The sequence below is a fragment of the Dryobates pubescens genome, chromosome 17 (assembly GCF_014839835.1).
Source record: "Dryobates pubescens isolate bDryPub1 chromosome 17, bDryPub1.pri, whole genome shotgun sequence".
Classification (NCBI taxonomy): Eukaryota; Metazoa; Chordata; class Aves; order Piciformes; family Picidae; genus Dryobates; species Dryobates pubescens.
The window spans coordinates 14,282,696-14,303,899 of NC_071628.1; the positions used below are offsets into that span (position 1 = coordinate 14,282,696).

The following is a 21,204-nucleotide window of genomic DNA, read 5'->3' on the forward strand; positions in this document are numbered from 1 at the left end:
TCTTGTCTTCAAAAGCACATTAGTCCATTGTTTTGCTTTAACACACTGGAGTTACCATCCTCTAGCATATTATTCTTTCTGCTTTTTGGCAGAAAGAATGGAAGACACAACAGCACACCCAAGATCACACTCGACATTTGAAGAAGGAGAAAGGATAGCGTAACACCACACTCCAAACATAGCAGCAGCAGGGGATAAGCTGTTACTGCCATGATCCCAGGGAAGATTTGATGTATGGACATCCTACCACAGGCAGCAAGACAGTCTTTCAAGAAGGAGGGTGGGGTGCAAACCTGACAGGAAGCTGTGCAGCTCAGCAGAGGGCTCTTTTATGTAGTTGAACTTTAAACAAATACAATGCCACACTGAAAAGGAAACAACTAAATAGAATCAAAATATCTTAGGTAGTGCATGAAATGTGGTGAAAATTCTTTTTAGTGGTTTAATACAAGCAATGGTCTGTCTAAAATGCAACCTCTGCTTATGTCAGATGAATTGTTCATAATCAGGATGCATTAAAAACAAACAAACAAAACCAGCACAATATCAAAGCAACACAAAGAAAAAGAAAATCCCTGGAAACCACAAGTAACTCTGAGTTCCTTGTCAGGTATAAATAACACCTTTGGAGTCATTTTTAGTTAAATCATTATCCCCCAACCTTTGACCTGACATTTTGAGCACTTAATATGTCACTAGTCAAAAGAAAAAGCTATAATTAAAACTTTCAGCCAATGAAACAAGTAGGGTAACAATGTTGTGTGTGACATCACTTTGCAGCCTGATGCTACAAGCCATTATCTATGCAATCCTCATCTTCTTGGAGCTTTTTCTCTGAATAAAGCACATAATTAGATGATTTTAAAATTAAGATTACTTCTGAATGGAGGGAACATTTTAATTATGCTTTTAGAAAGAGAAACTGAGAGACAAAAAGTGGAGGAGTCCTCTTCCCCCTAAAGGCGGGTAACGACTGCATACTATGATACAAAACTACATTGTAAGGATGCAATGCTAAGCCAGATTATCTTGAAAAGAAATATTTAAGCCCCAGCAGACTGAAAGATTGACTAGACTTTATTCAGAAGTCTTCCATATGCATGCCCCCAGGCCTATACATTGAGAGTCATGTGTGGTTAACAGCTACTTCTTGTCAGTAACACACCATACAGTCAACAACTGAAAATTTAAAATAGTGTTATCCATCACAAAAATAATGCTGATGTCTAACTTTGAATATTCAGATCCAAGCCATACACAACTCCACTCCTCATGACAAGTAAGGGCTATAGAAGAGCAGTAAATGTCACTGATTTTTCATACCATAATTTCAGTCAAGGGCAGAAACCGATTCGGGCACAGGCTGCTAAAGTTTTTAAAAACAATTTTGCTTTACCTACAAAATTTTGTTGACAAACAATATGTTTATGAGGAAATTCGCTAAAACAGTGCCAAAACAGAATAGATATAGGCTTAACTAACTCCTGGAATCTCAAGATTACAACCTATGTTCCAGCAGAGAATTTTTTTAATGCTTTGAAAAACCATTGTGAAATTCAACACTGAAGACAGCTTCTGTTCAAAGGAGGTTTGGCACTGAGGAAAGAAGAACTCTACAAACCAACCTGAGACACCTTTCATGGAGAAAAGGATTTTTCAGAATATGAATGAAATAATGCACAAGAAACCAGAACGTGGTTTAAAAAAAAAAAAAAAAGAAAGCTAAATCTTGCTTACAAGATGTGGAAATACACCTTTGCTGAGCATGGGCATATAGCTCAATGTTAAATAGCACTGACTACTACTAACTTTAAATTTTCTATCCTTAGAAACCTAAGAGACATGCTTTCAGAAGGGCTCAGATTGGAGGGAATGCTACTCCCACGAGGTCACAGCTGTCAGCTGCAGTGGAGGCAAGAGTAAGATTGTCACTGGGCACCTTCAATCTGTGCTGAGTGCTGCAACAACACTGACCAACCACTGATGACTGTCGTTATCTAAGGCAGCTTTTAATGATTTCAGCATAAAAGAACAAATAGTGCAAGAAATGAAACATTAAAATTACTAACATTAAATGCAGAGCTGTCGATTTTCAAACTATTTTAGTTCCCTGAGACCACTACACCCACTGAACAAAACAGCTGACTGTGCCACAGCCACCACTTCCACAGCAAACTGTCCAAGCAGATCAGAATAACTGAGACATGTAGACTGACAAATCCCTACAGATATCTTTGTTTACTTTCTTCCTCTTTACCAACAGAAAATCCCTCTCTGAAGCAAGAACACTAAACCTGTTAAAAACTTATCCATCAATAAGCATTTCAGAGATTAAGGAAGCCCAGAGCTATTCAATTTAATCATCAAAGCACAACATAGTTTTTGAGGGTTTTTTGCTTCCTGTGACTGGTGCATTGAATGTATCACTTGATCTTGTCTTTCAGACTCATGACTCCACAGCAAATAATGTCAAATAGAGGTACATAAGCATGCACACCACAAAATCATCATCCTGGGAAAACAAACAAAAGGAATGCAGAATTATTGTCATCAGCCTCAGCATTCACATCAATCCATTCATACCCAAGCCACCTGGCAAAACTGTGTCATTAACACTGATTTGAAAAGATTTTGATATGGACTTTGAAATGTTTGCCTGTGATGACCTACTTCAAAGCCCAGTTGTCCCAATGCCATATAGCATAGATGAGATTGGCAGAAAAGATCAGAGTGAGATATCCTTAATATAAAATGAAGAGATCAAATAACAGGGCATTTTGATGAGAAGAACATTAGTACTTGCTTTGCCTTTGATCCTAAATCATCTATGTTTGTTAACCCTGAGGACACTGCCAAGGTGCTGATGTTTTTAAGGAAGCTTCTTGCCAGGGTGGTTTGAAGGCTGCCACTTAAGGACATCTTCTCCCCTCACTGCTTCAGTGCTAAGAGGTTTAATTAATCTACTGCCTTTTTTTATGGAGTTACTACTGGTTTGCTCATTTCTTTTGGAATAACAGGTCTAGGTTATGGCTAAGGGTATCAACACCACAGTGTGTGACAGTTTCATTTTTTATTTAAATCAAACCAGTTGGTAAAGGCAGCAACCTTCAAACACTGAAATCTCCTCCTGCTTCAGTGCAAGAATAAGAACACAATAAATAGCTTTTATTTAATCTAGCAGTGGTCTGCTTTATCTCACTGCTGTTACTTTACTGTGGTTTGGTGGTAATAAGGTAGACTTGTAAGCTTGGAATTGCTTTACATTTCCAAAACTGTGAATTTTGAATGATCAAAGAACCTGACACAAACTCCTAGGGAAGGAATCTGCAACTCAAGCCATTTGGGATAGAGAATGCTCTCAGCATACACATATAATTACCACTAACATCAATGTATGTCATGCCCATCAAAGACAGAAAGGGAACTTAATGATATGCAATCCTACAACTGAGTTACAGCAGCAGGGAAACCAATCCATGAAAATAATTTTTAAACTAATGACATTGCTGAAAGGTCAGCCAGGATTTGCTCTGAAAGGCTGGCAAGCTTGAAATCTTGCTGTACTTCCATTAGCTGCAGATACAGAGAGCCATAGGAACCAAGACAAACCTAGTTTAAGCCAAGTGGCATGCTGTACACCTTACACTACAAAGCAGATTTCCAAACTGTGCAAGGATACAAGTCCATACATGCAGCTGGCAAACATAACTCTGACCTAAGCACGCATCCTATTTTTTGCAATCAACCTCCCAGCATCCCTTTTGCATATTTGTGACAGCATATGACCAAAAATAACCTGCAGTATCTACAATCAGGATAGCCACACATCTTTCAATCTGAGAGCATGACTAAACAGATCTGGTTAATGAAGATTCTCTTTCCCCTGTGAAGTAACTGCAACAAAAACAAGAACACAGAGAATTTTACCAAAAAACTTCCTCATTAATAGGATGAAATAAAAGAAATTTATGTAGTGCATTGAAAATAAAAGCAGTGTGGAAGTGCTAAATATCATTGTAACTCCTTTATCAATGTTCCCAAAAATCTTAGAAGTATTGATGTTATAGGAACAGAGATAAATATTTAATGCTTTGCTTGTTCTAAACAACTTTATTCAGTCAGTAATTACCCACAGAAAAAACTTTAAACTCCTTCCCTGTGAATTCCATCTGCTTTCATCAGGTATCAATATAAAGCTAAGAGTTCTCTGTAGCATCAGTTGTTTTGTGAGCTTCACAGAAAGCAGCTTGATGAACTTGTCAACAAATTCAGAAAGCAACTTCCCAGCCAGAGGAGGCCAGCACCAGCAGGCTAAAGGGAGCACTGTCTTCAAGGGACTGGGCATCTTCCAGTGTAGGAAGGAGGGCACAAAGAAGACAAATGCAGAATAAATTAACAGAAGGTCAAATCTGTGATACAAGATGAAATAATAACATTTTGTACACCTCATCTGAAGGCTCACTAAATAGGCATTTCCTAAAAATACCAGTGATTGTAAACTTGAAATTAAGTATATCTGTATTCTTTTTCCTAGACCACCCTTCTTTTCCCATCATGAAATGTGGTTTGGGAGAGATATGTGGACTTCTTCGCAGAGCTCACCAGCCTGTGTGCTCTTCACTCCCCTGCCAGCGTAGGTCTCAGGTAGTCTTTGGGCAACTGTGCTCCACTTCTGTGTGGTGCTTCCACTGTTACAGCTGTTTGCTTTTCTGTTTTCCCTTACCCCAAAGTAAAAGGCAGCTGTAAACCCCAAGAGCCTACAAAGTTTAACACAAGTCAGTGCAATATATTTAGCTTCACCTTTGCTAGGCATGGTGCTGTGTGGCAGCAAACAAGACTGTACATGTTCAGCAGCACTTGTTCAGTGCAAAAGCCTTTGAAATTCAGCCCAGGGTGTGCAGGATCTATTAGGAGCCATTATAAAAACTGGCAACTCTACAAACCCAGGATTTGCTTTTCAAAGAGAAGAAATGTAGCTGTTCAATAAACAAATAAAAATTAATTCAGCAGTTTTCCAACGCTCTTGGACCAATCAAGAACAGCAGCAGCCAGGTGTGGGCAGTCTTCCCAAAACCTTTCACATCAAGGGCAAGAGGCAACTTTTGGCTATTTATCAATCTTCTGAACAAAATATAATCACAAAGTTCTGTGCAGCCTGAAAAAAGTTCTGTTATCCTGTTTCTGGATTTGGCTCTTGGCACCCCTGTTTTGTCCTTTTACTTTCCAACTGCTTCCTATAGCCCGCTTAACACAAGCATGTCTTTCCATTCTTTTTAGGTAGTTTCTAAGCCACTATGCCTGGGAGGTCACCTTCCTCTGGAGAAGTGTTCCGTTCAACCAGACAGCACCAATAAATGCCACCCCAGCACTCTGCCTTCACCTGTACTGCAGGAAATCCTTCCCCCTCACTTTTCAAGCGTCCTTCTTGCAGTGCTCCTCTGCCCAGCAACACAGCCACTCCTTCCCCATGGAGCCATGTCATCCTGGCATTCCCAGTGCCAAAGCCTCCAAATTCACTTGTATTGGCACATCCCAAAAGGTGAGGCCTGACACAGATAATAATTTTTTCCCCACCCTCAAAGGGCTGTTGTGTGGATTACAAAGGTAACTTTCATATAACGCCCACAATCTGCAAAGTACTATGTAAGCACTAAGGATTATTAGACACTAAAGTGTTTTGAATCACTCTGTGCAGATGTGATGGGGGGTGGGGAGGAAGAAGAGAAAAGAAAAAGCGAGTTACATATTGCTATGGCCCAGGAGCAAGCATCCCTTCTTGTGCACAACAGCAGCTACATTTCCTGGTCTGTTCCACCTGCACACCTTGCACACATCACCTTACTTTGACTGTCTTGATCCAACATGCTCTGACTTGACACAACCTGGTCTTCAGAGATGCCACACATGAAGAATTCAGAGAGTGGAGAGAATTGTTCAGCTGCACCCTGACTCACAATTGCTCCCAACTAAGCAGTAAATTAATTCTTTGCAAAACTGTTCATTTTTAATAAGCATGAAACAAAACAAGTTCATTTTATATATATATATATAAGCATGAAACAAGTTTATATATATATATATATATATATAAAAAATATATATGTATTTCCAGTAACTGTTTTTTAAAGCCCAACAACATTTCTCATAAACATCTTCTTTGGCCACTGGATAAATGAGCACAGGACCAGGGGCTGGAAGCTCAGTGCCTGGGGTCAGCTCTAAGTTGATCTAGGCATGGCCACAGCACACCCATTTCTGCCTTATTTGTCTTCTGTACAAGCAGAAATTCATGTGCTAGTATTAGAGGAGGCAGACTTAGGTGAACATTTGTAAAGTACCTGGAACACATGAAGCCTTCAGTGAAAGCAAACATTATTATGCAATATGTTAGCTGGCACAGAGACCCCTTAGAGCTGCAGGAAACGAAGGTGTGCAAAATATAGCATGTTACCTTTTGTATACTGAAAATTAATTAGCTTTAGGATATGACCAGGAAACTCATTTAACTGTTTCACTATCAATTCCATATTCTGTTCTCACATATTTTATTGCCAGGCTAGTGTGATCAAACTACTGGCTCAGGATTTTTGATTCATGGGCTCTGTGTCCCATTTTTGCTGCCTTGGTGAACTTGCCAAAGTGGCTCTTCCACTTTCCCATGTCTGTTTCAGCTTACAAAATGGAAATAATGAAACCAGTCTCTTCTACAGAGAACGTTGAGGTCTGCTCCTGGAAAGTGTCAAACAAAAGTGAGACATAACCTGAATTTTCTTGAACCTGTTCCAGCTGAAAACACTCTGAAATACCTGAAGTTCTTAAACATCATTTGCTCCTCTTTCCCAACAACTTGATAAAAAAGCTGTGCAATAGTCTCAAACCCAGAAGATGTAGTTTTTTGGTGTGTTGTTTTTGTTTTTTAACAAGCCACACCACTTGCCATTTTAACTGTATTCAGAAAACACAGCTCCCAACTGTACAGATGGCAAAAGGTGAAAAGATAATGAATTGATAGTAACATCTCTCAGCCTATACAAATGAAGAAAACTGAGGTCAGCACATGCTGCAAAATCATGACAGATTGCACTCTAGAGGAACACAAAGATGAGCCAGCACTATGCAACTGATTTATCTAGGGATTAGTCAGAGGTCACTCCTGCAATAGTTCAGGAAAGCTCATTGCTTAGCTACCAGCAGGACACCTCACATGAACTCTAGCTTCCAGCTACAACCATACTTAACCCTTTGGTTGCCTAAAAATCACTGCTCATACATGTAGGTCCCTGATGTTACAGTGAGTTGGTTACCCCATCTGCTGTCAGGTACCCATAACATCATAAAATGTCAGACTCAAAGTAAAAGAGACTATTCCAAAATCATCTGTTCTCACCAGAAAGGATAATTTCTCTTTACCTTCTAATTTTAACATGAGAGCTCCAGAAGTACCATCTCTTTTCAAGGCAGGTATTTAATCTGAAAGTCATATGTCAAACCCATAAGTCAAAGGAGGCCATTGTGCATTTGTAGAGTGCCCACTACAGCAGGCTTTCATTTCATAACTGGATGCAGATCCGTAACGGGTTGTTAATCATCCTCCTCCTGACTTCTGCCAGCAGAGAACAGAGTATCTGTTTATCACACACTCAAAAGCAAAGCAGCAGCTGATCAAATGTGCATTTTTGTAAGAGAACATCATCTTGGAATGCCTGAGGTAACAAAGGACTGTCAGCCAAGGTGCTTTCAAAACACCTACCCAGGAGCTCACCAAGCTACCTTTTGAACCAGAAGTAACAGGAAAAAAATATCTTTCTGTAGCTGAGAGCCATCACACATATGCTAAAAACCTGACAAAACAGAGGGGCAGCCTGCTTATTGAAGGAAATTTAATCAAAAAGATACACAGTAACATCAAACAAATCATTATGCTTTGTCCAAACAGAAAAAGCAAAACTGCTTTTGGAGACTGATGTTTTTATACACTGTTGCTTCCCATCCTGATATTCACTGAGTTTTATAGGGGTCTTGCCAGTATGTAATGCTGTTTGCAAATGTTACTTTCAACTTGCTCTTTGTCAGACAACTTTACTACTTAATCAGAAAGGGATCTCCAAGTTAACTTATTAAATTGAAAAGCACTGAAGTCTGCAGTATCTGTCATTAACCACAAGCAGGAAGGAACAAACCAGACAAGCAACATGATGATAGAAAAATACATTATCTTAATTATTGCAATATGCCCTTACCATGCAGGGGAGGGGAAGCTCTGTAAGCATGATTTAGCACTTCTTCCCCTAACAGTGTTAGGAAACTGATAACCTTAAGTATTGTACATTAGAGCAACTGCTAACAATTTCAAAAGTGCAATCATCAACACATCCTCTCATTGCAAACCCCCCCCAGTTAAAAACGGAGGCTTCTACTGAATAGTGCAAAGAAAATGATGGTTATGATTCCCACTAAAGTTGTAAAACATTTTCAAAAATTAAAAATCTAATCCTTGCCAGTTGATGCTTTGTCTCAACTTTAATTGTACCACTGAGGGGTGAGCACCAAGAAGTAACTATCTTCTCTGTTAATAATTTGGAAATGCTGACTTACATAAGCAGTAAGCATTGCAGTTCAAAGGGTTCAATACATGCAAGCACCCACACACTGACATTATGGTTTGTATTTCTGAGACAAAAATAAGTTCTTCAATAATAATTTACTTCCTTTTAAATTGCTTGTCTGCCTTAAGCATTGTCCCAAACCTGCTCAAATGAAGCAAGTTACCCATGAACAATATGTTGACTATTCATGAGGAGAGCTCTGAGCACAAGTCCTGATCAGCTCTTTCCAAAAGCACAGCTTATTTCTACAGAACTACAGCAAAGCCCCCAAACTGCTCTGCACAAAAGCCCATAGCAGGGGGAAGCCCCTTGAACAGGACCCCATCTGGCCAATCCTGCTCCCTCCCACTGGGACACACTTGCAGGTGGATCTCCTCTTCTTCAGACACAGGGCGTGATCTGCTCTGGAACCCGCTGTCTGGAGCATCATACAACCCAAACCAACACTTGGTAAGTATGAGGTACACACAACCCTAAATCTAACACAATTTAAATGCAATTGCAAAACTAGTTCACTGCTTATTTTGGGCACAGCAGAGGGAAAGTGTTGGAACTGAAACCGTCAGTCTGTGCAGAGGAGTGGTAGGAGATGGAGAGAGAAAAGGAAGAAAGCACAAAGATACAGATGAGGAGGGAGGAATAGAAAGGGAGTGCAGAGAGGAGTGGGAAAAAAAAGAAAATAAATAATAATCCAAAATGGGATTACTCTTAAAAGGGCTGAAGTGAACATTTTTCTGTGCTGAAAAAGACAAGAAGCTACTGAGCAAACAGTAATCACTTGCTTCACTGCCAGTGATAGATAAAGATATTAACCTTCTGCTGCAAAACAGAGCCAGAACTGCAGCTGAAAGAGGAAATGGATGCCCAGATGGGCACACCACCTCACAGGCCATACGAAACACTCCATTTGGTTCTCTACATAGAAGATTTCACATGCAAAGGCATCTTCATGTGCTGGTTTGTACTGCAGCTAATCCCAAGTCATTGCTGAATATCACTTTTCATGCACAAGCCATGTATGAGCTCCATCCCTGTCATTCCAGAGGCCAGTATTTCTAAAGACACAATGCAAATGCTCAGTGTATAACCACTAGCCCTCCTGATTGCTGCCATGGGGCATTTTCTTCAGCTGCAGAGGACCACAGATATCATTTAGTTACAACTACACACATGGAAGGAGTTTCTCATTTAGAGCAGATGATATAATGAAGGTGGCAAGCACAAACTCTAAATCATTAAATTACAAATTAACAAGGTGACTAAGGAGTAAATATTTAGAAGAGCTCAGTGAAGCCTTATGGATATGAGCATCATGGCTAATTATGCCAGTGATCATTAAAACATGGAGTTAGGAAAGATTAGAAACAAGAGAAAAATAACTCTGATGAATTATATGCACACATGCAGATTAATGCCCATATGAGTAGCTACCATATGAATATTCACTGCAATTATTAAAGCATTAAACAAATCACAGACAATCTGATTTGAATCATTAAATAACCAGCTTCAGAAATGCCAATCTGCACATGTTTTTCTTTAACTTTGCAATTCAGGAGTAAAACATGATTGGTTCAGAGTGTAGGAAGTACCACTGAAGTTAAAGGACAGGACAACTGATTAACAAATTAGAAACAGCATTAGAAAACAAAATCCAATGAGCAAACCTAGCATGTCCATATGACAGAAGAAGTTCTTAAAAACAAACAAGCAAAAAGAAATAAATAGAGTTAACAAGAAATAAGCATTGGGAAGATAAGTAAACAATGAAATTGTTACTTCAGTGTAGAGGAATTTGTATCACTTGAGCTATGTGCTCAGAATTCATTTTGCACCTATGAAAGTACTGTCAGTTATTCCTAAAAGGAAAACAAATTGTTCATATCATGCTCTAGGTGCACAAAGGAATTAACTCATTAATGCAAAAGGATTATTTAAGATCATTTCCATGCTTATATAATGTCTCATTATTTGTTTCTAAAAGGAATGTCTGCTGCATCTTATTTGTTGCTATTCAGGACAGCAGAATTGCTGGAGGGTGCAGCAAGAGCTGAAGAGCAGGCAATTATCTCAAGAAGGAAAAACCACAGCAGAAACTCTAGCCAAAATCTCAGTCCCGGATCTTCCTCTGGCATCAGAGAATGCAGGTGGCATCAGGCAGAAATCTCCACTGCACAGACTTCACCTGATGAGCACACAATACAATCCAGCAATTTGAGACTACAGCACAGGTAAGAGGTAAGCCTGCTTCAGATAATGGTGAGAGGCAGCCAGCAGAAAGAGATCCTCCTCCAACCTCTTACTTCCATTCCTTAAGAGCAAAAACTGTGGGAATTTGGATTGCATCCATCCACCCATCACTGACATAAAATTGCAAGTCACTGCAGTGTTCCTCAGATGCAAAAGAAGGCTAATAAATTCTTATTTTGTAGATCTTTTAGAGTGACTTGTGTACCAAGACAGAGGGATTTAGACTGGTAAAACAACAGAGATCTAGACTGAAAGTGCTGCCACATTACAGATGAGACTGTCGTAACACAGAGCTTTGCCTTCATATCTCCATATTAGATTATGTCTATTTTCCTAGCAGAAAGGAAGTGAATACCTTTGCCATTCAACAGCACAGATGTAGGGTCTATTTGAAACTCTGGCTATTTCACAACTACCCTGAGTCATGAAATGTCCTAATGTACCATGCCCATTTCTTTTGACATTATTTTTGACCTGGGTATCATGTATCACCGTATTCACACACACAGCTAACTTCATAGCATATGGAGCATTTTATTCATTCTGGCTTTTACATGGATTCAAAGATGAGCATTTTAACATTCCCAACCCATTCTTCCCTTGCCTCCCCCTCCTGCATGGCAGCTTGAGGGCCACTGCAATTAATCTAGAGGTCTGACACTGTTTTACTTAATCAAATTGATCATGGGCTGTATTGTCAATGAGGAAAACCTGTAGCAATAGCTTGATGCTAACCAAAGACCATACAGTAGCTCAAAAGATCTTTATCCTAGAAATGAAATATTTCAAAAGCTCCTCAAATTGACAACCTCTTGGGTTAAAAGGGAGGAAGTTTCTAGGAAGAACTCTCCTTGGGTCACAAGTTCATTTTTATGCAATATTTAAAGAAGTGAGGATTTCCTGCACAGCTGTTACATCATGCTTAGAGACCCTTTTCAGGCACTCTCTGCAACTGTTGCTCTGCTCCTTCTTAAGTCTAGGCAACAATAATCACAGGCAGATTATGCAGCTGGGACTTTACCAACACATCTAGGAGCCTGTAATAGCACTCATAAGCCGAGTGATTTGTTTTGTTTTTTCTGTTGTCAGTATCATATATAAATATGAACAGTTCAGAATCTGGCACTTTTCTCTTTAAAAATCCAATGACAAATAAAAAGTATCTCCACCTTTTGTCAAACTAAACCAACAATCTTATAAAGCACTAGGCTAATTTTAGGCCTAAATACTGATAAGTTACATGGTTATGCCTGCTGCCTGTCAGGGACTATGGCATTCATATGCTTTAATGTTCACTAACTTAGTCAACTTGTCCTCTTGTGCAATGTACTGAAACATGAACAAACTAAAACTGGATAAAAGGCAGACCTTGCAAAACATTTGATGAGCTGTAAATTAAAGAGAAGGCAAAAGACCAGAAATCTTGTGTCTCCTTTCTTCTAGAAAAGCAATTATTTCAAGAGCCATAGTCTACAAACCTGGCCATCTGCTTGTATGCTTCCTCAGCCACTGCAAAGATATGTGGATCCATATCCCCCATATTTTGGCCACTGTAGGCATTGATGATATCTTCGCCATAGATGGGCAGTTGCTCATAAGGATTTATGGCCACTAAGACAATACCTACAAAGGAAATGAAACAAAATAAATCATTAATAGTTGTTTCAAAATAAACCAAAGGAATATTTTAACACAAACTACTGTTCTAAAAACATTAACTAGTCAAAAATAAGGATCTGGTATTACTGATTTAAACAGATTCCTTCTGACCATAGTTTGGCATGCAAAAATAGTGTAACAAGAGTGTACTTCTACCCTGCTTCAGGAAACACAGCAGGGACAGCATTTTACCCTTTGCCTCTATCTGCTTTTTCTAAAGCTAGTATGCACAAAACAACCAGATTCAGAGTGTGTCCACTTGAAATACCACCTGCTCAGGGCAGTAAACCAATGAATGTGCATTGTACCTCCCTGTCTTTTACTGTGGATTATGAACAATAATGTGATTTGTGAATTACAACTACTGCCTGGCTTTGGTAACTGTCAGTGCAGATAGGTGAAAAGCATTAACACTTCAGCCATTATGCTGTGCCCAGGAATAGTAACCCCAGTTTTTGTAACAAGCACCGAAGTAGAGTCATGGTGTAATCTGGATTCCAGGGCATCTCTGCCAGTCAGGCAGGACAACCTACTGCTCAGAGGGATAAAAAGAAAAATGCATGTAAACATATTTTGTAAGGCTGATGCATAGCTGTACACAGTAATATTAGGAAATTGACCCATAAAGATCCCTCACAACCCAAACCATTTTATGATTCTATGAAATTAAGTAATTACAACTCTAGAAGGCACCATAAAACCCTCGCCTTACGCATCCATGTTTACAGCTACTTAAACCTTTCATTTTCCCGGTTTTCCAGTTGAACACACATCTGCCTTTTTTAATACCACTCATTACTACAGCATTTCTGAATGCATGCCATCCTTTTACTCTCCCTGCACAGGAAAACTTAGTTTAACTCCCTACATCCTTCCTAGCCACAAAATGAGATCTCAAAAGCTTTTGGTATGATTTGCCTTCTTATGAGAATTGCTATGTGCACAGGGATGATTTGACAAAGATTACTTATACCTTTCTCTCCTGCAGCATTTACAACAGGTAGGGAACACTTATTTGCTCCTTGCAGGGGTGAAAACACTGATCACTGTCACAGGATACCCAGCCATGTCAGGCAAACTGTGCTCTCTTGACATGGCAATTCCTCCTCACCTTGACAATGTGATAAGGTGGGGGGGAAAGAAACTCTAATTTTAACTGTGGCCATTTCAAAAATAGAATTTCTTCTCACACACATATTTTAGTGCCTTCAAAGCAACAATGCAGATACAGATGGTTGCAGAGTGACTACAGCAAGCATGCTAGACGCACTCCTTGGACAAACCATCTCTGAAGAACCTACACCAAAAGCATTTCCACAGCACTCAACTCATTTTTAAATTTACCCAGAAATTCACATGCATGCACAAAGACTTCCTCAATGCAGATCCTAGCCTTGTGCTCTGTGCAGATTACAGTGTTGTAATGTCTAAGAAATTTTCCATGGAAAAGCTGGGAGAAGGGAAGCGAAAGCATCCACAGTCTGGCACTGCTGCTGGGTGAATCATCCCATTTTTAAATCCTGTCATGCATTTATAGATCAAGCACAAACCACAGCAAATATATTAAACAGTAGAATATTTCACAAAGAGATCTGAGACACCTCAATCTATTTCCTCAAATCTATGGCAAGTTTTATAGCCAGACACACCCATGTCAGCAGAGTCAGTGTTTTTCCATCAGCCCTGACTTCACTGAAATGACTCAGGAGTTTGAGTGAAAAGTCTCTGTAAAAGTTAATGCCAAGTTCTAGGGCTGCAGTGATAAGCCAAAAAAGAAGAGAGGGGTTAGGAAGGAGAAGAGATCTCAGTGCTAACACACTCGAGGAATGTTTTGGCATTGCTCTTTAACATCTGTCCTTTGTAACTGTGAAAAAGTAGTAAAAAGTTAAGTAAAGCCTCACCACAGAGCTGAGCCTCCCACGCTTGCAAGTCTAATCAAAGAGACATCAAAACAAAAAAAGCCCTGTGTGAGGCTTCAGACAATTCCCCCCTGGTTTTGGCTACGTTGGCAAAAATAAACCCTTGAATTCAAAACAGGAAGCCCCATGACAAGTCTCCAGCATATTAAATCACTTAACTTCAGTAGCAAGGAATCAACAAGCAACTACCATCTGGAAATATCCAAACCAAGGAATTACATGCCTTCTATGGAACTTTTACATCAGATTTACGTGTGTTTTCATTCCTGCAATCACACCACATTGAACCTTGGCTACTCTTTTTGTCAGTCTTCCTACATATAACCAAAATAAGTCTAAGTATTTTATCTTGAATGTATTCTCCCACCTGTGAAAAAGTGGATATTAACATAAATAACTTACTATAGTTTGCTCTCCTGCACAGCAAGCAATACTTTATACATCTAAACTAATCAGCAGTATTCTCTGAGGTTTCATCACAGCCATAGCCAGTTTCCCATGCAACATTCCAATTTTCCTTTGTAATTTTTCAGTGTCCTTCATTTATCCTCCACTTCCTATTCCCAACAGTAAAGCTATAAATCACCTCTTAACTGCTGGTGAAAGGCTGACTTGAAATCAAGAAATTTTCTGTTTAAAAGGTTGGATTGCTTCAAAAGTGAAATTTTAAATAATTTAATATCCATTTGACATGTTACACTAAGACAGCATGGTTGAACTCATTTCCATGGCCACGGACATCCATCCACCCACCCATCCCTCCATCCATCCCAGTTCTAGTTCTGCTGGTTAAGAATAATGTTACCATAATTTTCTTAGTGGATTAAAGTGGTTTTAATCTCCCTCAGGCTAAATCAGATGGGTTAGATCAAACCACCTTCATGAGGCATTTAAACTAACCTGGCTAACATGTGAGTCAGATTAAGGAGGTAAATGCTGTTCCTTCTGCAGACAGAGCTCTGAGGCAACCACCTTTGCAGGGGGGAAGTAGCTTGTACTCAGGATGAGAGCTGATAGGGTGGTTTGAAAGGTCAATGTCTATGGCCAAAAATCAGGTTTTTAAAGGCTGACACACCAATTTCATGTTCCTTAGCTTATAACAATGTACATATAACCATGTTCCAAGCTAATAAATTCAACCCTTACTGCATTCCTCGAGTCACTGGGTAGTGTTAAACCTCCTTTACCTGCAGTTTGACCATCAGGAACTCCCACAGGACTGGATCCACATGTTTATGATAAACCCACATGTGGCTCCCAGAATCATCTCTTGAGTCTTGTTTAAAAGCAAAACAGCCACCATTCCAGGCCCTTTGACAGACCCATCCATGAAGAGCTTCCAGCCTTATGAGAAACTACAAAAGCAGCCAAACCCACAAGTAAAGCTGCACTAGGGAAAACATCTTGTTTTCATGTTTTCCCAAACGCGAAACTAGCAGACTTTGGAAAGCCTCTTAAATGATGCCAACACCAGAGCGTGTTTGCAAGCAGCCGAAACACAAACCGGGCAGGCTGTGCTAGGGGACGGGCATGGTGGTATCAGTAGAGACCATGAAACTCAGACTCAAAACCTCAGGCCATGAGACTCCAGTTGCACAAAAGCCTTTTCACAGAATGTACCCCCATCAAGAGCTTTGCCGTGGGGACACTAGGGAGAGGAGCACAGACAATGTCTAGACTGGGGACACTAAGGTGGTTTCCCAGTGCTGGAAACAGAACATTAAACCCCAGCAGGAGCTGCCCAAAAAGGCTATGGAGATCACCACAGATATTCAAATAATCAGATACTTTGACTGGTCCAAGCCCTGAGCAATCTGATCTGGTCAGACTTGTTTTAAGAAGGAAGCTTCAATGAGACCTTGCAGAGGTATCTTCTAACCTGAATTATTCTGTGCCTCCGTTCATGCTCTCACTGCAGGATGGGAAGAAATGTGGGTATGAATCATCTCCCACTCCTACAGGAATGAAGGTTGGCTACAGCAGTGGGTGACAAATTCTGATTCAGTCCCCTGTGGCCTGGACACTGCTGAGAGCAGGGCTGGGAGCAGATGCAGTCTGCTGAGCATCCAGCAGATTAGAAATAGCTGGAGTGAGCAAAACGTGGCAGGACATTAACGCCTGCGGCCTGTCCATCACGAGACATTTAACACGCTGGTTGTCTGAGCTCTCCACACTCATCACTGTGGGTGGAGCTATAGCTGTGACCAGAAGAGGGGATATCTAACCCTTGGCATATTCCATATGCAGACCAGGATAGGACAAGGCTTCAGCTGCAAAACACAAATTCCTGCTTCAGATACCTGCAGCCACGATTAGCTAACACCTGTCCAGGGCCACCTTACAACATGCCTATCCTACTCTGTAGTTTGCAAAACAGCACAAAGTACTATGAAATTATGAACAGCATGTCCAATAACATGGCTCAGTATACCCTGGTTTGCAATACCAAGAACTGGGACTGTCCTACAAAAGCCTGATGAAAGGCAAAGTTAAATGGCATATTAAAAAAGAAATCACTGGGCACATTTTCTACTGGTATAAACTGGACTACAATGGATATGCAAAGTCACTTACTGGGAAAATGGGTCTTTGCCTTAATCAGACAATTGCAAGAAGATAATTTTCAATATCTGGTTTCTAGCAACCACATCATCATATTATGTTCTGTCTAACTCAGTTCAAAATGCAAGAAAGTCCACTGATGACTTAAACTGTTTCTTATGCACTAGCACAATGTCCAAAGTACACACAAACTAGGCAAATATTTGAAAAATTCACAAAGTTTAGGAACATTGAAAGGTTACATTAAGAATCAGTAATGGCTTCTGACTAAACACTGCAATTTGAATGAAACACATCCACACAGTAAAGAGAAAAAAAGCCCAGAAGCATGAAATCTAAATGTTAAGCTTAAACTATTTCACAATGTTTCTTTAAAACAGACCACCCCGCTGCAATTTTGCACTTACAATTAAGTGATCAATAAAGTAACTTCTCCCCATTCTGGCCACTGGGGATTGTCACAGGCAGTTACAACTTCAGATAATCTCTAGTCTGAGTTAAATAGCATTTTTAAACCAAGATTGTTCCCAGGTGCGATCAAACAAACACTGACTCATGACCTGTTAGAAATCCACTCAATAGCTGCACTGATTGGAACAATATGAAAAAAAAATTAACTGATAACTTCCACACAGAGATGGAGGAGCTCAGTGAAGAGGTAGGCAATCATATCTAAGCAATAAAGCCACCAAGCAGTAAAACTAGCTTCCTGCATCTGCACCATGTGAAGCTCTACTCCAGCCCACACCTATCTAAATAAGCTTATAGGGAACACCAACCAGCCAGGGACCCCACTGGCAAGGTAAAATTGCTGAATACACATTTTAGAAACAGAGTCTATTGGGAAGGCAGAGGAACACACAACAAAGGCAATTTTCTATGAACCTTAATACTGTCAAGTCCACTTGACGCACTTAAAGTCTATAAACAACCAGGGACTTCTGAAAGAACTCAACATGCCCTATCATTAAATGACTTTAAGTTCAAGGCAGACATGTCAATAACCAACTTTCCTTTTCCCATCTAGGGCACTCTCTGCAAAAATGATGGTATGAAAAGACAGTACTTGCCACAATAGGTATAGATTAGTTTAGAGTCTATAAATCGAACTTTGAGGTTGTGTAAAACAGCAGGTTCGTGAAGATAGCTGAGCGCTGTGAGGTCATTTTCACCAACAAGTATGTCAGGGTTTCGCAAGGGTGGGAGCTCCTTTGTCTTCGGATCTAGGCAATACTCTAGTTCCTGAAAATCAAATGGAAACATGTTGAAAGAGCTGCTGTTTAGGTTTCCTCATTCAGTCCCTCCAGCCACTTTTCCCAGCAACACACACCTAAGTTACACAAAACACAAGGCACGAGATCAGTTATCCGGTGATTTGAGTTTGCAGCTCTTTCTCCCAAAACATCATTGAAAATCTCTCAAAAGGGTTTTCTAGATGCAGTATCATCTTTTTAGACTGTCACTTAAGGAAACCCCTTGGTTTTGCTGCCATATCTTTTTATTAAACAAACTGAAACATATCACATCACAGCCATGTTTTCCATATTCTTTTCCTCCTGAGCAAAGCAAAAGAAGCAGATTGCCATCAGCCTACAGCTGGCTTCATGCACAGTGATGTAACAGGAGCATGTTGGCAGAACACCATGAAGAACACACAAAGTGAAAAGACACAATTTATAATTCTTGAAGGCAAAGATTAATCTCCAACATAGAGGTTTTACTTGCTTCTGTCACTAGATCTAAAATAATTTTGTTGACCTGCTATTTCTTTGTCCCCACACAATGCGACTTAACTGCCAAACACATGCAATGTGCAAGTACACAGCATCACCACACAGCCTGTAATGTGTCAGGGGGAAAATTCATCTCATCTGATTAAAAAGGTTGTACTCAGCTTGCTATATAAGAAAGGTGAGTCAGTCAAAGAACCAATTCATTCAAGAAAGGTATTTTATTTAGAACCTATTCTATACTTAAAGTCTGTCCTTTTTACTGCATTACTAAGAAGGCTTCTACATGAAAGTAGGATCTAAGTTGCCCCCTTGTAAGAAAGAAAGAAACTAAAAATAACTGTTTGACAAACTGCACCAGATCTTTGGTTTCCATTAAAGATCTGAGGAATCATCACTAAATTAAAATAATTTAAATGGCATGAGAAAAACGAAGAGGCCTTCACCAGCAGGATGTAAGCTTTTCACAGACATGTCATCATTTGTCTATAGCATATAGAGCATTATTTTTGTAATGTCCTTAATCCTTGCCCCTTTTTATCTTTATTAATCTTCTGATGGTTATGCTTGACTTAAAAATCACAGTTCTTTCTCTGCAACACTGTTCTCCTAGCAACACTGTTCTCACTGGAATAACAAACCAGGGTTATGGATTTCACAGCGTAAGTAGAAAAAGATGATGCAACTGAACAGAATAAGCAGCTGGAGAGAAGCAACAATTGTTTTATTTTATGTATTTTTAAAATCAGGCAAAATGGATTCTTGCAACTACACAGTATAATTTATCACACCAAAACCAGTACTGGCAGTCAAGGGACAAGAATAATTGCACATACATAAATACAGATATATCTTGACAGCACAGCTTCCTGTGTGAGATGCATCAGTCTCTGATCAAGAACAACTATCAACTTAAGAACAACATGCAGACCTACCTTGCCCTCTTCAAGTCGAAGCTGGAGAACTTTGTCTCCAGGTTTATAATCTTTGATAAGTTCTGCTGACTTCCAGACCTCGTCTGAATCAGGGATCCAAACCCTGGCATACTGCAATACAACAGCAAAAGATCAGCGACTCCTTGTTGCAGCAATATACATGACATCAAAACTGCTTTATTTTTTCTTTTAAATACATGTTTAACAACCCAGCCCTTAAGCAAGAGACAAGTTGATTAGAACATCTGAGATTAATAAGTTGTTCTATTGATAACAGGCTACACAAGCTTTGTTTCAGTGCCCACATAGAAAAAGGCATTTCCCATGCAAAATAATGTTCCAACATATGCACTCAGTGATGAAAACCTACAAAGAATAAAGAAATCATCTGTTTTCAGAGAGATCAAAACCTAGGGCACTGAAGAAATTACTTGCAATAACTCTTCTGAGTAGGTTCTAAATGCATTTGCTGCATAATATTATATAAGTTTTTTCCTAAAAGAACACTTTAGCACATCTGTGTTAATTCAGGCAAAACTACCTGATCTCAAGGGCTAAAAGCTCTTTCCTCTATAGCTGCAAATAGGGCAACTTGAAAATGGATTATCTCCAGAATGTCAAAGGAAAAAAAATGAAAAGATTTGGTTAAGCAGGCCTCCAGATAATAGAAATAAAACAAACCAGCACTCCTGTTAATTAGTATTTTAACTCAAAACTTTATTCATAAAAGTAACCCAGAACAAACATATGACTTGTTTTCAAAAACAAGAATAATAGTCACATCTTTAAATGAGTGGAGATATGATGGTCATCTCATATTAAGGTATAAATTAAAGGTGTATGGAAACCATCTAGTTACTTATACAGTTTCATGTACATGCAAATATATGCATATGGAAACAACTCTTGAGTAACACAAGGAAAAGGCTATGACAGTTTTAATAAGTGAAAGCTTCTGAACCGAGGCTCTTGCAATGCCTGGAGAGCACTGAGATCATCCCATACCCACCACACCTTTGCAAACACAACAGCTTCTTGGCTCTAGTGGTGTAGCCATGTTGCAAAACATTCTCAATCCACTAAATTATTTCCAAATAACTGTAGTAATGTATTTGTCAAAGCGTGGCATTTGATGGCAGAGAAAAGTGCGTGTGTTCACACAGCTTCATCACCTAATCTTGCACAACTTATTTTTGTATAACACCTTCTGCCTCAAAGAACACTGAAGCTTTTTGGTTTGGTTTTTTCCTTTTATTATTAACCCAGTTTTCCCACTGCTTAAAATGAACTTCGTGTTTCTACTATGGATTTTTTGAAAGACCAAACTTCATGCTGCCCTCCTGTTGCAAGGCCGGAAACAATGTGTTCAGCAAAGGCAGCAGGCTGGGGAGCTAGGCAAGAGGAGCCCTACCCCCTGGCCCAGGACAGGGACACACACCCTGCCTAGCTGGAGGATGCCAGGGAGGCTCAGTGCCAGGAATTACTGTGAATTTCTCAAAGCAATTTGCTTCCCAAATCCAGGATGCTTCTCAAGAATAGTGCA

General features: G+C 39.7%; 1 protein-coding gene across 1 annotated transcript in view; it reads right to left on the reverse strand.

Moving 5' to 3' along the window:
• Positions 1–21,204, reverse strand: part of MYO5A (myosin VA) — a 103,051-nt gene that overhangs the window by 64,559 nt on the left and 17,288 nt on the right. The window contains exons 2-4 of the mRNA XM_054169295.1: positions 19,662–19,772; positions 18,067–18,238; positions 12,335–12,479 (exon numbers count right to left, since the gene is read on the reverse strand). Coding sequence (XP_054025270.1) covers positions 12,335–12,479; positions 18,067–18,238; positions 19,662–19,772 — 428 coding nt within the window. The remainder of the gene's footprint in view (positions 1–12,334; positions 12,480–18,066; positions 18,239–19,661; positions 19,773–21,204) is intronic.